The sequence below is a fragment of the Pholcus phalangioides genome, unplaced genomic scaffold (genome assembly GCF_987345545.1).
Source record: "Pholcus phalangioides strain wild (caught in Gottingen) unplaced genomic scaffold, Ppha-v1.0 ptg000041l_1, whole genome shotgun sequence".
Taxonomy (NCBI): domain Eukaryota; kingdom Metazoa; phylum Arthropoda; class Arachnida; order Araneae; family Pholcidae; genus Pholcus; species Pholcus phalangioides.
Window position 1 is genome coordinate 6540833 of NW_028301627.1, and position 22841 is coordinate 6563673.

The window sequence follows — 22841 nt, forward strand, 5'->3', positions numbered from 1 at the left end:
ACACATGTACCTCGTCCATATTCCCCTGCGGAGCCTCTAACGAATTGGTACATGCGGGAATGTGTGTGTACGTGTAGTGAAACCTGATGTAAAGTTTGTTTCTGTGTAATGCTTGTTATGTGTAGTGCTGCCATCTGCCACCAGTTTTTCTAACTATGAGTGTGTGTGTGATTGTGATGTGTAATGATTGAATAATTAATCGCTGTAGGCCTGTTGCTCTCTGTAGCGAGACTTTTTAATGGGGAGATCGGCTCACATTTGCGCCTCAAAGTTGGGAACCACAGGAAACCAACTTCAGCCGACCACCACTATGGCGACGGTGGGGTTCGAACCCGGATCCTCGCGATGCGAGTCCGTCATTATGACCACAGCGGCCATGTGAATAACTAGTGGCATCCTTGCTTCAACTGGTGAAATCAAGAACACTTTTGATGGTGGCTTGAAATTTCTATTCATGCTTTTGATTTAGGCGGCTACCTTTTTTGTATCTCACATTGGCTGGTTTTATCGTCAATCAGCAGTCACCTTGATAATTGATCAGTATCATTATAAAAGATGTCAATTGTTTTGCTTGGCAGCTCATCAACACAGATGCAAAATAGACAACGGTGCAGTCTTGATAATCTCAGATAACTAGGACTGATGCTACCTCTGGTTATATACTGAAAACTTTGATTCTCCTTTCTTTACAACCGAGCACAAGAAAAAATAGAATCAGGTCTATCGCCATGGGCAATTTATTACCTAGTGGGTTTTGCCCAAAGTGTAAGCGTGTGTACCTAACAGTCTGATTGTGTATCTATAGTGTGTCCAAGGCCATAATGTGCCTTCTAGTGGAAAACATTTCTTGGGGTGCCCTTAAAAGGGTTATTACTATGCAAAAAATAAGTATATTTTTCTGAGGGCCCCCTTTAACCTCAGGGGATGGGGGGGTTCACCAAAAACCAAACCAAGGAGGAATCAAGGATCTCCTAAAACTAAAGCTACTGACATTTGTTGGAGGCAGGGTTGCAACTAGAAAAAAGCAGGGGGATCTAGTGTCATGGTGCTGGATCAGGAAAGGCACAGAGTTTACTGTTATTCGTTTCGAACATGGAGGGGGACATGCCAAAATAGACACTGGCAGCAAACGACAGAATAATTTTTTGTTTCTAGTTGCGGCCCTTGTTGGAAGAACAAAACAAAATGATACAAATAGTGTTCTTGGTGAAAAACAAAAAAGGAGAAGTTCATAAGGAAAAATTTTGAAAAAAATTCCATCACCGTAGATTATATGTAACCTTAAACAATACTCTATCACAGTGTTTCTTAACCTTTTTTTGCTCGTGGCCCCCTTTGAAGCATATATTTTTTTTCTCGTGGCTCACCCAGAGTCTTCAACTCTCATCTAGAAGCAAGATCCTTTATATGTATTGAATTGATTTTTTCAGTGAATATATACTGAATAAAAATTTTGAAAATAAGATTGGCCTCCTGACTACTGGCCTAGAATTTATTGATCTCCCCACTAGTCCAAGTTATATCAGGACCGTCTCAACATCATGGGCCCCCTAGGCAAAGTGATGCTATAGTAATCCTATACTTAGCCGGAAATAAGCAGCCTACATATTTCCTACTTATTTTCAAAATTTATTGTACTATACAAAATATCATAAGGTGGGGGTCACTTATGGGCATGACCCCTCACAAGAGTGGGACTGACAGAGCTGCAGCCCGGGCCTGATATGATTTTCATCATATTTTTTTTTCACACTATATTTAATATAGAGAAGGGGTCTGTGAAAAATCTATCCGGGAAACTGCGAAAAACCCCATCCTAGGGAACTTGTTGCAAAACGTAGCCGTGAGGCCCGGGTAGGTCCATGCCCTAAGACAGCCCTGGTTTTGTTGGATTCTGTAAGTGTATATTCACTAATATAAAAGCTTTATTTTTTCACACCTTAATTTTTCTTCTCAGCTCTCTGCAGCCCTCCAAGCCACACCTGTCATGGTCCCTTTCTCCATTTTCTTCTGTGGCCCCTTTGAAGCATCCCAGTAACACTAGGGGGGGGGGCCATATAGCCCATGGTTAAGAACCACTGCTCTATCAGAGGTGCTGACATGAAGAAAATATTGAGGGGACTGAAAGTGTCAGTTCGTATAAGTCTATATGGGACTAAATTCTATATGTAGGAGGGTACATCATATTGTATATTCATTAAATATATTGCAGTGCATCAGCCCCTTCACACTGTTTATTGGGGCCCACAGAGCATCAGCCCAAATGTTCCAGCACCTTTGTTTGAGCCCTACTATACATTGATAAGATCTTGTCCACCAAAAGCATAATTATTTCGAAATTTTCGTACAAGAAAATATTGCAAATAGAAATTGAAAGCAGCTAGAGAATGAAAATGATGGTTGAAACTTTCAATACCAATAGAATTTGAGAATATTGGCTTTGCTGCTGTGCGGTTGAGTGATCATAGTGAGATTCACATCGAGGGGACCCAGGTTCAAATCCTACCATTAACACAGTAATGATCGGTTGAAGTTTATTTTCTGCAGCTCCCAACTTTGAGGCGTGAATGCTAGCCGATCTCTCCTTTAAAAAATCTCGCCACAGAAAACAACTGGCCTACAACGACACAATCATTGCACTTCACTCATAGTTTGAAAAATTGGTGACAGATGGCAGCACTGTAACACACATTACACAGAAACAAGTTTTGCATGGCCCAGGTCTTCGACCCCCTACTAAAATCTCATCAAAATAGAACGCCAGGCCATGATCTGGTTAGGTGGTGGTAGCATTGGCTGGAAGTGTTGACGCTCATTTGTCATGGACATTAGCGGTTCCCCCCATCATGGATCATTGCATTGCCAGCAACGGCTTTGCTCAGCAGTCTTGGGAATCCAAGCACATGGTTTGTTTATCAGTTTACTGGCACTTCTGCAAAGGACCTAGAACATCACCCACATATCAAGACTGCATTACAATCATTTACAAGATTTCTGTACATGAAAATATTGCAAATAGAACTTTGAAGCAGCTAGAGAACGGGAAATAATGGGTGAAACTCCCAGCACCAATTGAATTCGGGAATATTGGCTGGAAGTGTTGGATGCAGTTCAAATTCGTTTGTCGCGAACGTTAGAGGTTTCTCCCCATCATAGACCATTGCATTGCCAGTACAGGCTTCGCTCAGCTGTCTTGGGAATCACAGTTTGTTTATCAGTACACCAGTACTTCTTTAAAGGACCCAGAGATTCTACTTCGCCCACGCTATCGAGACAGTCCTAATAACACATGATCATCGTATAATGCTTGTCACATACAAAGTTTTTTTTTGTGCATTATCTAAATTACCAAGCATGCCTCCACGTCCATCACATGCACCAAGGATATACACACACACACCAATCAAAAAAACTGCTAAATTAGTTGTTGCCGCATCCTCAAAGGTCAATGGATCTATAGATGTGACATCATTGGTAACTCGTGCATCGGGATGTTTATCAACAGCTAATATGCAATTGGTAGAAACTGTATAAATAGGGCATATACAGAGGGGGGGGGGCGGGGGGTTGCCAATAGCATGTGTGTGTGTATATATATATGTATAATTAGAATTTCTAATGAATAAAAGTACTCACCCCGGTTTTAATTGCTTTGGAGGTAGATATCCGCCGATGGAATGATTTCGATGGCTCCGGTTCTCCATCGCTCTCCGAAGAGTCGTCCGACCCAAATTTTTCGCCTAAGCTACCTGAACAAACATATCCAGTCGCCATCTTCCATGCCTACTAAAATGAAAACCCGTCTTCTGCTGCTCTCCCAGTCACTAAATAAGTAGCCTACGGCGCGAATGCGTGAGTGCGTGCGCGTATGTGAGAACTCTCTCTTTCTCTACACTTCTGCTCGTGCTTCGGCTGCTGTCCGCGTGGCGGCGCTTTTGCTCGCCCGACCAACGCTGGCTGCGTGGAGCAGACGACAGACGGACGGACGGAAGGCTCGGCTCGCGTTTCGCTGACCGTTCGCGAGGTGTCGCTATTTTTGTTAGGGGGTGGGGGGGGGACTTATCGGGAGCACTCTTATCTATTTTGTTGATGTTTGTGCGTTATGTAAGTGGGGTTGGGGGGGGGGGGGCTCGTCGCTGACCTTGACACTGTTGCGTAATTGTGGCACCGTGTGAGGGGGGAAAAAAACCTTGAGGGGAGGTTCTCCCTGGGCAGGGCCGCCACTAGAAACAAGTATTTACTCCTGGTTGGTATGTCCATTTTGGAACCCCCGATTTTATACAAAAAAAAACCGGGGCGCTACCACCCCCCCCCCCGTCTCGGTTTTGTCCTCGGGCCCGATTTCTATTTAAGGCATGCCCCCCCCCCACACACACACACGCCCGGGGCCTTAAGAGAAAAGGGGCCTCACGAAAATGAGATCTGGTTGAGAATTTTCCTGGAAGGGCCTCAGAAAAATCACTTGGCCCGGGGGCCCATGATGCTCTTAAGACGGCCCTGTACATACATCAGTACCCCCGCATTCTGCCGACGGGACCCTCCAAAGTTGAATTTATAGAATGATAAAATAGTAAGAGTCACCCCGGGCCTGAGGGCGTGGGTCGGAGGCTCGGCGGTGCAGTGCTGCGGGTGTTCCGTCAGTGCTCCTCTTTGGCTGGTATTAGCCTCTGGGCGCTTCCGCGAGTGTGGTTGTCTCTGTCTTGAAACGGCAGGGGCCCCTTCAGGGTTAGACCCTGTTGCTCTTGAATCGAAATGCCCGCTGGGCCTGGATATGGGAGTATTTTTCGTGCATGGCCCAGCCGCAAAGTAATCCGTTTATATCCCGCAAGGGACAGAGCAGGGACGATGTTTGGTTTGGTGGGCCTGAGAGCTAAAGCACTGTCAGCTCTACCCTTGTGGAGGCCATACGTGTGGGCATCGTGTTGGACTTTCATCGTGAGGATCCAGGTTCGAATCCTGTTGCCGCGCGGTGGTGGTAGCATAGGTGGAGATAAACTTTAAAATCGGGGGCGGGCATGATGATGATGTCAGTTCACATATGACCATATACATTATGGTCAGTTAGCTCCATCTTTGATGCTGGGGGGAGGCACGATGACCCCTTAATTCCCATCGTATCACCACCCCATGGGTAGTAGGTGGTAGCCGCGAATGCGAGTTTTGAAAACTCTCGTTTGAAAAGTCATCCATCAAACCCGGGGGGGGGGGGGAATAAAGATAAGATATTTTTCCTAACGAACTTGAGGCGAACACCGATAGATGGTGCCTTCATTTCCAACCCAGCCCATTAATGACAGTAAATTGCAATGTAGCGGCCAGAGTTAGTGTTTGGTGTAGCAGTCTCCCCTTCAACGTGGTACTTACATTACATGAAAAATTCCAGCATTTAACAACTTTACTCCAAACTACGGAAAACAGATGGCAACACCAGTGACAAAACGAAACAAGCTCAACGTTGCGGCCTCTGACAACATTAATTGGCTAATAACTAATAACTTTAGAGCCATTCATACACTCACGTAACATGTTCTATCGACATGTACCGATTCGTTAGAACAATTCGCACGTTCGGTTAAATAGTAGCAGTAGTAGGGCCCCCTTTGCCAGGGTCTTTCGAGAGCCCCATGATCAGATTGTTCATCGGCCCAACTATAATGAATTCGTAAGGGATTCGGCAGTAAATTGTCCCTAGACGATTTGCCGGGGCTATTGTCGGCGAATTGAATTGAATTGAATTATAATGAATTCGTAGTATTAAAAACAAGAAAATAATACGAATCATCCCGAACCCCCTGGGATGAAGCCCCGTCGGCCTCACTTTTGCGGGCGCCATGGCCCAGGGCTCTAAATTTAAGTCATTTATATCTGCTGGCCCACATTGGTTCTCAACTTGGGCAGAATGTGGCCCACCACAGCGGCCAGCGAAAAAAAATTCAGATGTGAAGAAATATAAAGCTTTTTCAAGGGAAATAGTATGGGATAAAATATGACTCTTTTCGAAATCCAGCAGAACTGCCCGTGAAACCGAGGCTTTGGGGCCATTGAAGTATTACGTCAGCAGATTTTTGGCCATTTTTGGCCTCCCCTTGTCAGCAAAAGTAAGCAAACTCTGACCCCCGCCCCTCCTCTTGTCAGCAAAATTTCGTCTACTCAGCCTCCTAACGCATATTGGGATCAGAGACGTACGCGTAGGCGGAGGGGGAGGGGACATGAATCCCCCTTCACCCCATGCTCTCTAGACGATCAAAAATTTACGAATATACCTTCATGCGTTATTATAATCAATTTCCGTTAATTTCAATGTTATTCGAAGGCTAAGAACGCTCGACCCATTGCCTTCGGGGAAATCTGATGTGGCCCGCCACCTCAACCCAAATTTTGTAAAAATGAACTAAGCGGCACATTTACAGATCACTTAAGTGACCCGTGGCACGATTCCAGAACATTGAAGTGGCCCGTGGTACATTTTCAGATCACTCAAGTAGGCCCGTGTCACATTCACAGATTACTTCAGTGGCCAGTTCCAGAACACTTAAGCGGTCCGAGGCACATTTTGAGATCCATTAAGTGACATGTGGCACAGTTTTAGAGCACTTAAGCGGCCCGTTTGTCGGGAATATGACCCAGACCCATGTCCGACTATTGATGCTGGTAAAAAAAATTAATGGAATAAAGGGACTATGTAAAGATAAGTTTAATTTCCTCCATCAGCAAAACTGGTAAAAGATAGCCTCAGCTTCTTTATTGTTTAAAGCCATGCTTGTGTTAAAAAACTGTGTAAAGTTAGGAGATGGTAAATGCTTTTTCGGCCGAAATATACTGGAAAATTGCATTTTCTGGATGTTAAAAATGCTGAAACTGATATTTGGAAAGAAAAGTGATTTGTCCTCTTGCATACCGGACAAGTGCGCTAACCAATATGCCAGAGACACACTTCTCAATTTCTTATAACACGCATTAGTAGCGTGAAGCGCTGAGTGAAGGCATAGCAGCCCCCTTAACTACAGCAATTTTCGCCCCATATCATTCTCTTAATACAAAAGCGCCAACTGGGGCGAAAATTGCTGTAGTTAAAGGAGGCTGCTGTCTTCAGTCGGTGCTGCTGCATTGTTTAGCGCACTTGCCCGGTATGCAAGGGGAAGCACACACACACACACACAAGTTCGATTCCCGGAGGAGACAAATCGCTTTTCTATCCAAATATTAGTTTCGGTACAACATCCAGAAAATTCAATTTCTCACTGTGTGAAGTTATCTCGTTTTAAACATCCAATTCTTGCACGCAATGCCTCTTGGGTGACAAAAAACATTTCGAAACTAGAGCTTCAAAAAATAGCACTTCTTTCAACTTTTCATTACGTATAATTGGTAACTTTCATTCCAAACATACAGTACTTGATAATTTTCGACATAATTTTCATTACTTACATATTTATAATTAAAGGGTTCCTCGCTCACTCATTCCCTCACTATTTCTCTCGCTCCCCCACCAGCACCAGCTCGACCACTCATTCGCCCACGAACTCTCCCGTTCACTCACCCACTCACTCCTCCGCTCGCCGCTTACTCACTCTTCCACTCGCTCACGGACTCAGTGTAGCTCGCCGCTTACTCACTCTTCCACTCGCTCACGGACTCAGTGTAGCTCGCTCGATCACTAACTCACCCGCTCATGGACTCAGTAGCTCGCTCGCCCGCCTACTCACTCACTCATGGACTCAGTAGCTCGCTCGCCCGCCTACTCACTCACTCATGGACTCAGTAGCTCGCTTGCCCGCCTACTCACTCACTCGCCCAGTCAGTCATTCTCTCTGTATACGAACGACGAACGCGCCGTTAATATACGGAGAACGCAAAGGTTAAAATTATAAGGTATGTTTATTTATGAGATGAAGCAAAGGTACGACTGTGTGTGTGTGTGCGAGACTCGAGCCGATATAAAACAAGGTTTCTAGAATAATTAAGGTTACACAATGATGACGTCACTCTCCGCTATCATACGAAGGTTTTAACAACTGGATGTTGCGAAGATATATTTTGGAAAGAGAGAAAATTCAACATTCCCTGCGGGGAATCGAACCCACGTCCTTTCACTTTCCGGGTGAACGCCATAGACCACTAGACTACAGAGGCACAGAATTTCTCAATCTTTCCTTGGAGCTCGTGTACACTGAAAGGGACCGCAGGGGCAGTTGAATTTTCTCTCTTTCCAAAATATATCTTCGCAACATCCAGTTGTTAAAACCTTCGTATGATAGCGGAGAGTGACGTCATCATTGTGTAAGTAGCCATCTGGTGGCAACGTCAGCAGTTGTGAGCTTGGCCTGAGTCTGGTCACGACCACCTAGATAACCTAGATAGGTTATATAGGAGGTCGTGGTCTAGTCCGGCCGTCCATGTACGGTCCCTTTCAGTGTACACGAGCTCCAAGGAAAGATTGAGAAATTCTGTGCCTCTGTAGTCTAGTGGTCTAGGGCGTTCGATTCCCCGCAGGGGCAGTTGAATTTTCTCTCTTTCCAAGATATAATCTTCGCAACATCCAGTTGTTAAAACCTTCGTATATAAGGTTAGGCAAAGCGCTTCGCTTTGAGGTTAAGTATTAGCAAGCGCAGGCTTCAGAATGAAGCTGGTTTTGACGTCACCCGATTCCTCACGTGACCCACTGAAACGGGAGCATAATGTAAAAAATTGTTGGTTTTTCATGAATCTTTTCGCATAGTTTTCACGCTCAGAACTTCATCATTTTTTTTTGAGCGCATGCCACAAAAACCGCTTTATTGTCAAGATATTTCATTTTCATTTTTAAAAAATTTATTTGATTTTTAATGAATTTTTTTCCCAACTCATGTATGCAATGTTAAGTCAATGGAAGCAGCTTCTCTCTTCCACGAGAGGGAAATTCTAATAACCATGAGGGAAATTATCAGGAACGAGTCTTTACGGAGAAAAAAACATACAGGGAAAGAAAAATATTAGATACATTTGAAAGTGTTTGATAATTTTGATTGAATTAAAAAAATTTCTTGGTAATAACAGTTACTATTAATTATTATTTATTACTAGTTATTTATTATTATTATCATTATTTTGAACTCGCCCACACCTGAACTTGTTTAAACAGTTATAATGTAGTGAAATTGATTCCCAAACAGGATGCCACGGAACCGTGGGTAAGGGGCAATAACAAGAGGAAGGGGTTTTCGGTCGTTTTTACTGCATTAAAAAAAGTAATCGCGCTCTTTCCTAGTGTAGGCTTAACGCATGGGCCCACCCGGACACGGCCTGGGGGTCTCACGCAGAGGTGGCCCTCATGATAATGAGATATCGTTCGAGATTAAGCATGCAAATTGGTAAGCAATCACGGGGCCACAAGGAGGGGAGAGCAGTCATGTCTGGTGCCCCTGGGCGCTGAACCAGAAGGGGTGCAAAGTTGCCCCGACTGACCAATCATCTAGTTGCGGCACTGTGTAACCATTTCTAGTTAGGTACGGAAGGTCTTAAAAAATTCAATTTTCCCGGGGACCCCAAGATGCTCTTAGGACGACTCTGCTCTTCCCTCCGAGTACGGCAGTGCCGCGAGATATGTTAGGGATTATATTGAAGACAGTGAGATTTCCGAAGGTGAGCCACATCATCTTGAGATGCCATTGCTATTTTTGTACCGCAAATATTCTGATATTCTGCTGATCCTTAACACTGTGACGAGTCCTCGGTGCAAGGGACTCACCCTATCAGACTTAAAGCGCCAGTCATCCCGATTCAAAATCTTATTTCACAGTATTAGACATCAGGGCCGCAACTAGATGCTTGGTCAGCCGGGGCCAGTGCCGTCTTAACGCATGGGCCCACCCGGGCACGGCCCGGGGGCCTCAAGAGAAGAGGGGCATCACAAAAATGAGATCCGGTTGAAATTTTCTAGGATTTACCAGGTAGGGCCTCCGAAAAACCAAAAGCCCGGGGGCCCATGATACTCTTAAGACGGCCCAGCCGGGGCAAGCATGCATTTTGGCGCCCCCTCATAATGTTGAAGGAGAGATTAAAGAGTAAAACTTGCGCCCCCTCTAGCACAGCGCCCGGGGCACTAGATATACCTGCACCCCCCTAATTGCAGCCCTGTTATATTGTTTTTCATATTTCTCGTAAACGTGAAGCTTTGTAACCACCTGCACTGCCCATACCCAGTCTGCCCATGCGCTAGAACGGCCCTACTTACTGGGGCCTCCTCCTCGGAAAGATTTTTTATGGATTCAAATTCGAAGACCCTCCCCCGCCCTAGAAAGAAATTTCGGTGGATTTATAGAGCGAAAATAAGTTAACCTCTGGGCTTAAACCAGAACCAGAACCGCAAAACTGTTCTTTCACCGGGCCGCTGAATGACTAAACCCGGTCCTGCCCCCGGGCCATAGGCACTGGAACTGTTCGAGCCCCTCCCTAATAAATTTTGCGAGAGGGCTGAGCCCCCCCCCATAATTAATAAATATACAATGCAACAACCACTGCCCCTCCCGCATAAGGGCTAGAGTCCCATATATACGGGACAACCAGTCCCCACACCCACAGTGGTGGGATGACAAGAGATTCCATACGGCTCGCGAAAAAGTGTTGTTAAGAAAGTACCTAGTGCTTACAACACGATAATTGTATCAGAGAGAGTTTGGGGCCCGCAGCTAAAAAGTACACGCCTGGGTAACACGTATGCGAAATCGAATTATATTATATTATGCACTAATGATTGTGATGCAGTAGTAACTATGCAGAAATTATTCAAGGATGAATTAAACCTTTTGAAATTAATTTTATCCCTGCTTTCATTGTCATATGGCCCGTAAACCGAAGAGTTTGAACATCCATGTCGGGGCCCAAATCAGACATGGGGGGTATCCGTGATCTGAATCAAAGACGTTTTGTTAATCAGTGAACGCATGTTGTTTAAATGTTGGAGCTCCCAGGCAGCGCCGTAACCCGGAGGGGAACGGGTGGGTCTGGTGCTCCGGATCCTGGTTAAATTTTATCCTCTAACCTTTCTTTCGATATTACAAGGGGACGCCAAAATACTTGCTTGCTCCGACTTACCAAGCATCTATTTGCGGTCCTGTCCCATAGCAAATGCTTCACTTCCCCATGCGGAAATCAGGCCCTGTTCTATGTTCAACAAGTAATGTGGGCAGGGCCGCAACCAGATGCTTGGTCAGCCAAGCAAGTACATATTCTGGTGTTCCCTTGTAATCAGGGTCGCAACTGGGGGGGGGGGGGGGGCAGGTGGGTCTCGTGCCCAGGACCAGAGGGGGCGCAAATTTTATTCCCAAACCTCTCCTTCAACATTACAAGGAGGCGCTAAAATGCGCACTTGCCCCGGGTGACCAAGCATCTAGTTGCGGCCCTGCTTGTAATGTTGATTGAAGGAGAGGTGAAAGGATGAAATTTGCCCCCCCCCCCCAGACCAAACCTGCCTGCTCTACCCTAGTTGCGACTTCGAATGTTAGGCCGAGTTATAAGAAAAAGATGAAAAAACATAACTTATATTCCAATTTATACATTCCCACTGAACGTTGAATATCAAAAGGCCATCATTTATGGGGAAAATGTTTTCCCCCCATTCTGATAATTCCCTTTCCGTTTCCCTTTTTGATTTTGCAAACGTGCATACTTCCCATTGATTTAACATTGCATACATGGGTCGGAAAAAAAATCTGTCAAAAATAAAAAGACTTTCAAAAAAATAAAAATAAAAATATTTTGATAATTAGCGGTATTTGTGGCATCTACTCTGAAAAAATGATAGTGTTTTGTGAATTAGAACTATGCAGAAAAATTTGTCAAAAAACAGTAATTTTATTCAGTGTTCCAACGGGAGACGGTCGCGTGAGGAATCGGGTGACGTCACTTGATTTTTCGAAAAGAGTAGCTAGAAAACCGGTTTTAGGGCACCCATACAAAATAACATCTGCCAAAAAAAAGGCGGGAAAAATAACATAGATAATAATTGTGTAAGCGGTGCCATCTAGTGGCGATAGAGAAAAGGAACATAATATAAAATACTACAGCTACACACACAAACACTCTCACTCGCTCGCTCACTTACCCACTCACCCGCTAACGGACTCAGTAGCTCACTGACTCAGTAGTTTCGTGTCAAATTGCTGTTCGGTGAATTTTTCTGGCGGTGAATTTTCTTAGCGGTGAGTTGCTGGTCGGTGAATTTTCCGGACACGGGCCCCGCATCTTGGAGCAGGGCTTCTGGCCTGGCATCTTTGGCGAACCCCCAACATTGACTTTTCATGAATCCTCCTATAATGAATTTATAGCATGAAAAACTAAAAATGATGGTAATTATTGTCCTTGGCCCGTAACCAGGCTGGAAGAATGCTCCTGGAACCCGAGCCAAATGGATGGCCCCCAACAAAAAAAATGTACACTTATTTACAGTACACGCACATTTTTTTAAAATTTTTGGCAGTTCATTTCTAGAAAATCAGATGAGAAGTGGCGGGGGACGAACCCCTCTTTTTTCAAACATAACCCTTTCAAAGGAGCCCCCAATGAAAAAGTATGCACTGGGGCCTCAAGAAGGCAACGCTACGGCCTTGGCCTCCAGGGAGTAAGTTTTTGGAAACATTAGAATTTTTTTTTTTTAATTTCATGTGTTTGAGTCTTTTTTTTTTTCTTTTTACGGTAACGGGGCGGCTGCACCCTTCCCAGGTCAGGTAACCGCAGAGAATTTCAATACGTACGAAGACATGGTATTTTTTCGGGCCGAAATATACTGAGAAATTGAATTTTCTGGATGTTATGCCGAAACTGATATATTTGGAAAGAAAAGCTATTTGTCTCTTCCGGGAATCGAACCCGTGTTTCCCTTGCACACCGGGCAACTGCGCTAACCAATACACCAGATACACTTTTCAAATCGTCGTCCGCATCTTTAATAGACTGATTTTGTTTTCATCCAGTGAACGCCATGTGGTGTGTGTGAACGCCAGCCGCTGTGGTGGTCGAGTGGTTATAGTGACGGACTCGCGATGCGAAGATCCGGGTTCGAAACCCACAGTGGTGGTCGGCTGAAGTTGGTTTTCTGTGGTTCCCAACTTCAAGGAGCAAATGCGAGCCGATCTCCCCGTTAAAAAGTCTCGCCACAGAGAGCAACAGTCCTACAACGATAAATCATTCAATCTTAAAACTTCACTCATAGTTAGAGAAACTAGTGGCAGATGGCAGCACTACACATAACAAGCATTACAGGGAAACAACAAAAACTTCACGTCAGGTTTCACCACACGTACACGCACATTTCTGCATGCACCGATTCGTTGGGGGGGGGGGTAGACGTATGTGGGTACATCCTATTGATGAACTAGAACCTTCATATGGTGTTTTAAGGATATTTATGGCAAATAATTAAAAAATTCCATGCAAAATCATTAAAAAGTAGCTAAAGGTGCGGACGAAGTCGCTCCGCATCCGCATCGTGTGAATAGCTCAGAATAACTAATTGCCAAAATTTGTAAGTTCGGATACGGAACCCGCACTTGGGTTTTGACACATGCGGACGTCATCCGGACCCGCATGAACACTTTGAAGTTGCGGCGCATTCTGCATCGTCTGAAAGGCTCCGTTGTATACCAATTCTTAAAACTTCTTCCGGACCCGCATCCGCTCCGTGTGAAAGGGCCCTCAACGATGCAGTTTACATCCACTGCGCTTGCGCATGATTTTCACAAAGTTGCTAAGATTATCAGTCTGCGTGGAACGAGGAAAAAATGTGTTTTGTACTTTTTCACGAAAATTATGAAATGTGCAAAATATGCCTTGGAGTTTGGAAAATATGCTCCATCCCGTGAAAATGGCGAAATATGAAAAAAAAATATAAAAATATGCAAAAACATAGAAATATCAGAGCCTTATTAATAACCCTGCATGTAAATAAGGGGGTCTTCAATCTATCAGACACGGCGGGCCAAATTGAACCTTCCCATAAATCCCGCGAGCCACAACTCATGTAACTTAGTGACATCATAAAAACGGGGGGGAGGGGGAGTCAATTGGGACCGGAGCAGGATGTTTGGAAGCCGGACAAAATCGAATGGATCATATAATAATAAATCCTGAAATAATATCATCTTTAATAATAAATTTACGAACAATAAAATATAACTGAGACGCTGCTTTATATTTTTTATGCCAAATGGAATAAATATCCATGCAATTCTGCATTTGGAAAAAACACATTAGAAAACGCGTTGATAACAGCAATTTCGTAGTATAGCGAAATTGACTTGGGCTTAAAATTTTCCCATTCATTTAAAATTATTTCGAGCATTCGGGCCTTGATGCTTATTTAGAAGGAGCGCATAAAGAATTGGCATTACGAAACCACCTCTCTCAACCATGACCACAAAAATTTGAGAAAACAGCGGCGGCGATAAACTGGAAAAGTTACATCCACAAAAACCTTTTTTACATGACCAATCAAAACCTGAATACTTTTTCCGCCAAATATTAAAAAATTCGATTTCGATCGCCTAATGGGCGGAGATACGGGGGATGGGGGGAGCAGGAGAGGATGCTCCTCTAGCATCAAAAGTGGAGTCGGCAAATCTAATGTATATGTGCATATATGAATTGACATCATCATCATCGTGCCCGCCCCCCTCCCCCCCAGACTTTCCAAGTCTATCTCCGCCTATGGATCGCCTTCATCGGAATCAGCAATCGGGAATTTTTCGAAGTTCCGTGGTAGATGCTCGTATTTTTTATAACCATCTGATATCACGATGGAAGCACTATCGGCACTGGTGCTGAACTTGTAACTGAACGTGCTCGTTGTATGATCTTGTTCGTTGCAATTTTATTTTGAATGCGAGCACGTGCGGCCACCGATAACTTTTGTAGAGCAGCGGCGCGAATCTGACTAGGAAATTCTTGAGTACTGGCAGATCTTCGTTTTTAAAGTTGTTATTGTACGAACAACCTTAACACCTGCAGCATCGCCCTCATGTTCTATATGTTCGGAAACAAACTGCAAAAGAGAAATTATTATCGGTATCGGTGTACACTCTCCTCCGGCACGTGTTGTCATTTCCAAGCCTTCTAGAACATAGCCAGGCTTTTTTAGTTTTGTTAGCAACATACCTATCGAACCAATAAAGCTAACCGTCATGTGTAAAAATTTCTTTGCTGAGCTTCGATATTACTGCTTCAGCCATGTTGATATAAAACAATGAAAACTTTCTTTCTTTCAAACCGAGTACAACTCAGGTCTATCGCCATCTATGGGCAATTTACCAGCGAGTGAGTTGTGCCAGAAGTGTAACTGTGTGTGTACCTAACAGTCTGATTGCGTATCTAGTGTTGTGTATGATTTTTCGGTGCTGCCATCTATATTTCAGAAGTGAAGTGAGTGAAGTGTAATGTCTGAATACTTGCACAATTTGTAGGACTGTTGCTCACTGTGGCGAGACTTTTTAAAAGGGAGATTGGCTCGCATTTGCGCCTCTAAGTTAAGCAATCAAAACACGTGTTACAATGATCAATGCTTTTAATGAAATTAATGCTTCGCCCTTTCTCCTTGCGTCGAAACGGTGGCGTCCACACGGCATGCGTCCAATGACCTGCGTCCAAACAGCCGCGTTCAAACGTCATGCACCCCCGAAACAGCTGTCTGGCATTCAACTTGGTATATTTTTAGCGAACATCGTTGGATTTTTTTGCTTTCTACATTATGCTAAAAAGGTAATTCCATTATTTAGCGTATTTATTTGGAAATGGGTTAATACTGTTTTAATGAAACATTAATTACTATTTTTCTCTTCGTTGTTATATTATACTTCGATGAAAATCGAGTTGTAGCATTTGAAATATTAAGTGAGGCAGTATTTTTCTTCTACTCACATATACCATACAGAGTATTATGCTTATTGCCCCCCCCCCTTTTTTTTTTGTCGGAACCCTGCTACTTTTTACATTTGATAGGCAATTGTGAACTATTTAATTCATAAAACAAATGTAATTGAACATCTTATATGTTGAGAGTAACATTGCTTTTTTTAAAATAAAACGTGGATATATGTGAATTTCACCGAAAATCTTTTTTTATTATATATTTTGCAGAGTAAACATTCAGAACATAAGGGGCCGTTCAAGTATTACGTCAGAAAATTTCAGCCATTTTTAACCCCCCCCCCCCCTCCTTGTCATCAAAAGTCAGCAAATCGGAAACCCCCTCCCCTCCCCATCGTTGCTGACGTAATACTTGACTGACCCCTAAAGTAAAAATTTAAACAAATAATGGAAATGTCCTGGTAGCTGTCTTTCACTGGTGGGAAAAATTTAGGGGGGAGGGCGGCAGGGCTTAAGCAAGGGTGCAAGGGGTGTGGTGCACCCGCGTAGCAGGTTCTAAGGGGGATGGCAGCCTAAGCTGTTGTTCAACAACAATAATTTTTAAAATTTCGGAATAATAAAAAGTCACGACACCACTATAACTATTTTGAGTCATACCTTGGTGGGGAACCGGCAGGGCTTGGGGTCGTAAAACTAGAAAAGGAATGGACCAAAGCTGTATTACGAAGCAGCTTTAATACAGCTTTGGAATGGACACTTTAGCCGCGTTCACATGTACAATAAAACATCCCGGGAAGTTCCCGGTAACGGGGATTTTCGCTACAAACCGTTCACATGTCCTTAAGTTTATGCCGGTAATCCCCCTCTTCTTTCCGAAAGTCGTCACTGGTTACGTAGGTTGAACGGAAGTGATTGATTCAAGATGGTTGACGAAGGAGCTTGTAGCAGTTTTCGCGGCGCATAGGATTTTGGGAGAGAAGGTCGGTGTCGACCTCCAATCCACCCCAAGAAAGATGGGCTTTTTTTGATGAGCTTCTCTCCCACCTTTTTCTTCCCTACGAGGGGAAAAAAAGTTGTCATGCCGGTAATTACCACCAAAGCGACCCCCAATCTTGCACATGTGAACGGGGCTTTTAACACGGAGCAAGTGTGCCTTTTGGTTCCCCCACTCACAAGAGGATTTGCGGTTTTACCGCACTTCTAGTCTAACAAAAAAAAAGTACATTTTTTGCCCATTCATTCCGCCAGTTGCTGTCCTGCACAATTACCCAATTGCCCTCCACCCCTATAAATACGCATGTGTCTTTAAGTTACTTATTTGGACACTCACATGCTTGTGTACTGTTTTAGTCACTCTCACGCTCACAGACTCTCTATGCCAATCTTTTTGTCGCTCACTGACCTAATGCTCTCACTCTCTACGGAGGTGGATTTGCAGTTTTACAACTTGTGGGGTGTACACATCTTGCCGCCCTTCTCCCATTCCACTAATTTACTTTACCAATCATTCCTCAAATTTCCGCCCCACTGAACTTGCCGTCCTGGGCTAAAGGATGTTAAGACCCCGTACGAATATACGCCACTGCCCCCCCCCCTCCACCCAGTAATTTCGCAGAAGCAGTCAAATTCAAGGCAAAGAAAGAATTTTGGTTCTAATTTGTCCAGGGCTAGAAACCCTTCAAACTTCCCTAATTTCCACCCTGGGAACTTTGGAATAAGAATTTCGGCGTCAACAAGGTTCAGCTGTACTGAAAAAATTATATAAATTAAAAAATTCAATGCTAAAAGGAAGGGAAATATGCTGGCTCATCAATAAGAGCTGTGATACGAAAAAGCTATCTGTTATACTTTAATTATAAGAACGGTGAAATAATTCTGGACCAAAATAGCAGCACAAGTTTTTTTGTTGTTTTTTTTTTTTGAAAGTGGGACGTATGGTCAAGTGCATTTGTAGGCTGAGAAATGATATGCGGTTATTTGAATGGGTGAAAAATTCAGTTTATCCAACACCTTCTAGAGCAGAAGGTGTTGGTTTATCCCACACTGAGGAGAACTATATAAGTTCTATTTCTCTGAGTTCTAAGACTCTATCTCTCCTCTAAGATTTATCCCAGATTCTCCTTGTCTAAATCCCTTTCAGCCTACTGAAAGGGTCGTCTTCAGCGGCGGCAGATGAGGTAGAGCTGCCTCTGGGTGGGGAAAGGAAAGATTAAATTTGAATGAGAGAAAAATATTTGGAATTCTTGAATCACCACAAAAACGAACTTAATCTAAAAATCTTCTCAAACGTGGGTATTTAAAACAGCTATCTGTTGTACAGTCCGTGCCGCATAATGCTATCACATCGGGACTCGGGGAAGGGGGTAGTCTGATAACATAACAGAATTAAAACTATATCCGAAAAAATTCCCGTTTGCGTGTGGAGACCGCAAATCAAGTTTGGTCGAACGGGACGGGGGCGCGGTAGCCCAGGTCGATAAGATACTCGCCCAAAGTACCAAAGGATGGTTAGAGGTGCCGCGAGTTCGATACCCGGCTCGTCCTCGTCAGAAAACTTACTTGACACAAGGGTACAACAAAAACGGCGACATGACCGCAGAAAAAATTGCTACCGCAGGGACTTCCCCCATCTAGGGGTTAACGCACCAACCTCTCCATGAGTATAAAAAACAAGTCCGCCGTTCGTAATCGGCAATAAATTGTAGGTCCTGGTCTAATTAGCCCTCGTGTGCGGAAAACGACCGTAGTGCGTCAAAAAATGATCAATAATCGAACGGGACATACTTGAAACGGTTATGTATAAAACGGGACAATTCTATTTTTCCCACATAATTGGCTGCAAAATGTTCATTCCCGCTCAATTTTTGTCTTAAATTTCATTCTGAAGCCGGACGTTTTTTCTTGTTTGTGCTAAAATCCTGCATTTTCGTTATTCAGGCATTGTGAGGAGTTAGAATGGAAGAACTGCCTAATGTATATATCACGAATTGATATTATGATATTATGATACTTTTTTTAATGTACCATACGTTTCATACATCCTTCGAGATATTCTCTCGGAAAAAAGAAATTTGAATCTGGTCAACTCAAAGAAACTGATCAAGAACGGAAGGAAAGGACTTTTTCCTTGTCATACACTACAGAAAAGGTCACGGCATCCACTATAGGAAGGCCTTTGCAAAAGCAGCTTCACATATATCTGGATCACGGTGAATATTACGGCCGATCACAACATTGAGTAAAAGAAATCTTCAACAAGGGAGTGAGTCGAGAACATATTGTAGCTTGATAATGATAACTAACAGGTAAAAGGTTTGGTAAAACTTTTCAAACTACATGTACTCAAAAGTAAAACTTTCTACGGAGACAGTAAATACTTGTACAGAAAATAAAACCTTCTCTCTCTCAGGAGCGGCTTAAGTGAGGGTGCAAGGAGTGCGGTGAACTCGGGTGGCAGGTTGTTAGGGGCGGCATCTTGGACACAAAAATTTTTAAAAATTTCTAACAGTAAAAATTCGCATCACGTCACGCTTTTGACGTCACGTTGACAACGAAGGTGGCGAGGTAACTTGAGACAGTAAATACATGTACAGAAAATAAAACTTTCTGCTCTCAATGCAGCTTTGCTGTTCATGACAGAGAGTCGCAGTGACCGGCATCATGAGAAAAAAGAGAAGGAAAGAAAACTGGCGAAGCCAATCACAGAGAAGAGCGTGATAGTGATGCCGATGTTGCCAGATTTTTTAGAAGGATGGTGTGCTTCTTAAGTCCAAGGGCGTAGCGGGGGTGGGGGACTTGGGGGCCTGGTCCCCCCCCCCCCCGAAATGTGAGAAAATGACCGAAAAAAAAGGGAAAAAGATGGCCAAATCTATCGTTCTATCACTTTGGTCTCCCCCGAACGAAATTTCTGGCTACGCCCCTGCTTAAGTCGTTGAACAGTTGGTTTGAGTTTTTGTAGATGCGGAATGATTCATTTCGTATATAGTTTTTCCTTTGTATATAGAAAAATAGTGGCCTACCGAGTGAGGGATTGGGTTAGTAAGCTAAAGCGTGGTGCAAGCATGTGTACGACCAAAAAAGTGACCTAATGTTGAGTGAACCAAAAGAGTGACGTAAAGTGTGTACAAGTATGTGGTTTACCAGAACGGCGTGCAAACATGTGAGTGACTGAAACAATGTACAAGTACGTGAATGGTACTAAAAGAGTGATTTCTAGACACAGGTGTACTTGCAGGAGTAGGGGGATGCCAAACGCGTTTTAGCACAGGGTGTCGAATTCGAGGAAGTGATCAAGAAAATTAGATTAGAATGGGAGCATAGGCGGAGACTGACTTGGAAGTCGGGGGGGGGGGCAAGGTCATTATTGCTGGGGCGGCATTATGATGATGATGTCAATTCATCTATACATATATACATTAGATCAGTCGACCCCCCACGCCCCCCACCCCCCGCATCTCCGCCCATGAATGGGAGGAAGGAGAGTGGCAATATTCGTGTAGCACACAGGAAATAATTCGCCTTCTCACTTGCCCGGTCCCTGAGACATCAGAAACGCCTTGCATTTGAAATAAATTTCTTTATAAAAATCGCCCCGACAGGGCCGCAACTAGGGGGAAGCAGGTGGGTCTGGTGCCCCTGCTGCTGGACCAGAAGGGGCACCGAATTCACCCTTTAACTGCATCTTCTACATGACGAGGTGTGCCAAAATGCCGGTTTGCCCCGGGTGATAAAGTATCTAGTTGCGGCCCTGCCTCGTTATACATCAATTTTAGTGTGTAAGCAAGCAAGGGTGGCACATCAGTAAGTCTGTTTTGTGAATTATCTGTTAAAATCAAGTAAAATAACGAGGGAAAAAAGGCAACTTTGCTTTGAAAATGCAACATTTTCTTTAAAAGAGGGAAGCATGGTCAAGCATATTTTCTCGGTGGAGAATTGTGTGCGGCTTTCTCCTAAAAACAAAATCGGTTTATCCCAAGGTCTCCTAGCTCTGTGAGCCTTCCGCTAGGATCATCTTTAGGGGCGGCACATAAGGCCTTGCACCCGGGCGGCGGGTAAGCTCGAGCCGCTCCTGTGTACAGTACAAAGCCAAATAAAGCAAAATGCCCAACGAGGTGGCCGAGAAAAAAATTCTCATAACAAAATAATATAAATGCCTTATATGTCTAAAAAGTAAATAAATAAATGCGCCTTTGGTAAAAGTGATAAAATTGGCCGAATGATAACATTATCCGTTATTTTAGTAAGTGGTATTGACTGTATTTTAGAAAATTTCGAAAGTTTCGTTCCGTAATTGACAATTTTATTTTAATTTGGCAGTCATTTTTGGATACAATTTGCGATGTCCCGTATTTTCCGTAGTTGTGAACTAAATTTTCCGTACTCCAGGAAATATGGTCAAAATACGTGTGATCCGAAAGCTTTCCGTATTTTTCTCGGTGGAATGCGGTCACTAGATAGATACATTAAAAAAAAAAAAAAAAAAAAAAAAAAATATTTTTTTTCCCTTTCCTGTCTACGCTGACCATACGTCCCGGGATTTTTTTGTTTTTCTGGCTGTCCCAACTTTTTGACAAAAGTCTCCCCATTTTTTACATGAATTATATTATGATAATTACAATTACAAATAATAAATTCATCTCCCACATTTGCCTTGATGAAGTTTTTTGTGGAATTTACCTTAATACACTGCAATTTGCAGTAATGCTTAATGTCCTGCAATTGTGATTTTTCCGTAATTTAAGCAATATTTGACAACTTTTTTTGCTTTTGGCTCATTTTCGGCGATAATTGGTGATGTCCCGCAATTGGAATCTCAATTTCCCGTATTTCTCTCGAAGAAATATGGTCAGCTGATTCAATAGAATCGCACAGCTTCAACTATCGAGAAGAATATTTATTTCTCCTTTAAGGATTCAACCATCGAGCTTATCGTGCTGAGAACGGTGTCGCTAACATCATTCGTCGGGAGATCACGTGACTCAGTGAAAACACACACAATCCCCGGTTATTTTCTAATGACATAAATAGGAATAAACAATAAGAAGAAGAAACAAATTTCAGCGTCGTTGAGGTATTTCCAAAATCAATGAAAGAGATAATTTCAGTATAAACAAAACATAATTCCAGTATAAACGAAACATAATTCTAGAATTGAGGAAAGAGATAACTCCAAAATTAATGAAAACAATAATTACAGAATTAAGGAAAAAGATAATTACAGAATTAAGGAAAACGATAATTACAGAATTAAGGAAAAAGATAATTACAGAATTAAGGAAAAAGATAATTACAGAATTAAGGAAAGAGGTAATTCCAATATTAACGAAAGAAAAATTCTAGAATTAATGAAAGAGATAATTCCAAAATTGATGAAAGCAATAATTACAGAATTAAGGAAAGAGATAATTCCAAAATTGATGAAAGCAATAATTACAGAATTAAGGAAAGAGATAATTCCAAAATTGATGAAAGCAATAATTACAGAATTAAGGAAAGAGAATTCCAGAATCAATGTAAGAAACAAATCCAGAATTAATAAAAGAAATAATTTCAGCATTAATGAAAGAAACAAACCCAGAATTGATGACAGAAATAATAGTTAATAAAGGAAATAATTAAAGAATTAATGAAAGAAAATTCCAGAATTAATAATGAATAATTAATAAAGGATAATTAATAAAGAAAATAATTCCAGAATTAATGGAGGCAAATTCCAGAATTGATGAACGAAATGATTCCAGTATTAATTAAATAAATAATTCAATCTTTATTCATCTTTAAATGAAGTTTTCTATCCTTTTTTTAATCTTTAAAACGCAATATTTAGTGACTGACCTGTACATTTCTATGTGGGGAAATTGCCAGGCACAAAAGGAACTGTGTGTGTGACTCGTTAAATGAGCATCAAGGCCCGAATGCTCGAAATAATTTTAAATGAATGGGAAAATTTTAAGCCCAAGTCAATTTCACTATACTACGAAATTGCTGTTATCAACGCGTTTTCT

At 42.8% G+C, this 22841-nt stretch overlaps 1 protein-coding gene across 6 annotated transcripts in view; it reads right to left on the minus strand.

Annotated features, from left to right (window-relative positions):
* LOC149065182 (diacylglycerol kinase delta) overlaps nucleotides 1-3861 on the minus strand; it is a 170294-nt gene extending 166433 nt beyond the window's left edge. For all 6 annotated transcript variants that reach the window (XM_089254486.1, XM_089254483.1, XM_089254485.1 and 3 more), the window contains exon 1: nucleotides 3637-3861. In XM_089254486.1, the coding sequence (XP_089110612.1) occupies nucleotides 3637-3774 (138 nt within the window). In that variant the 5' untranslated portion in view covers nucleotides 3775-3861. The remainder of the gene's footprint in view (nucleotides 1-3636) is intronic.
* Nucleotides 3862-22841: the final 18980 nt, after the last annotated feature.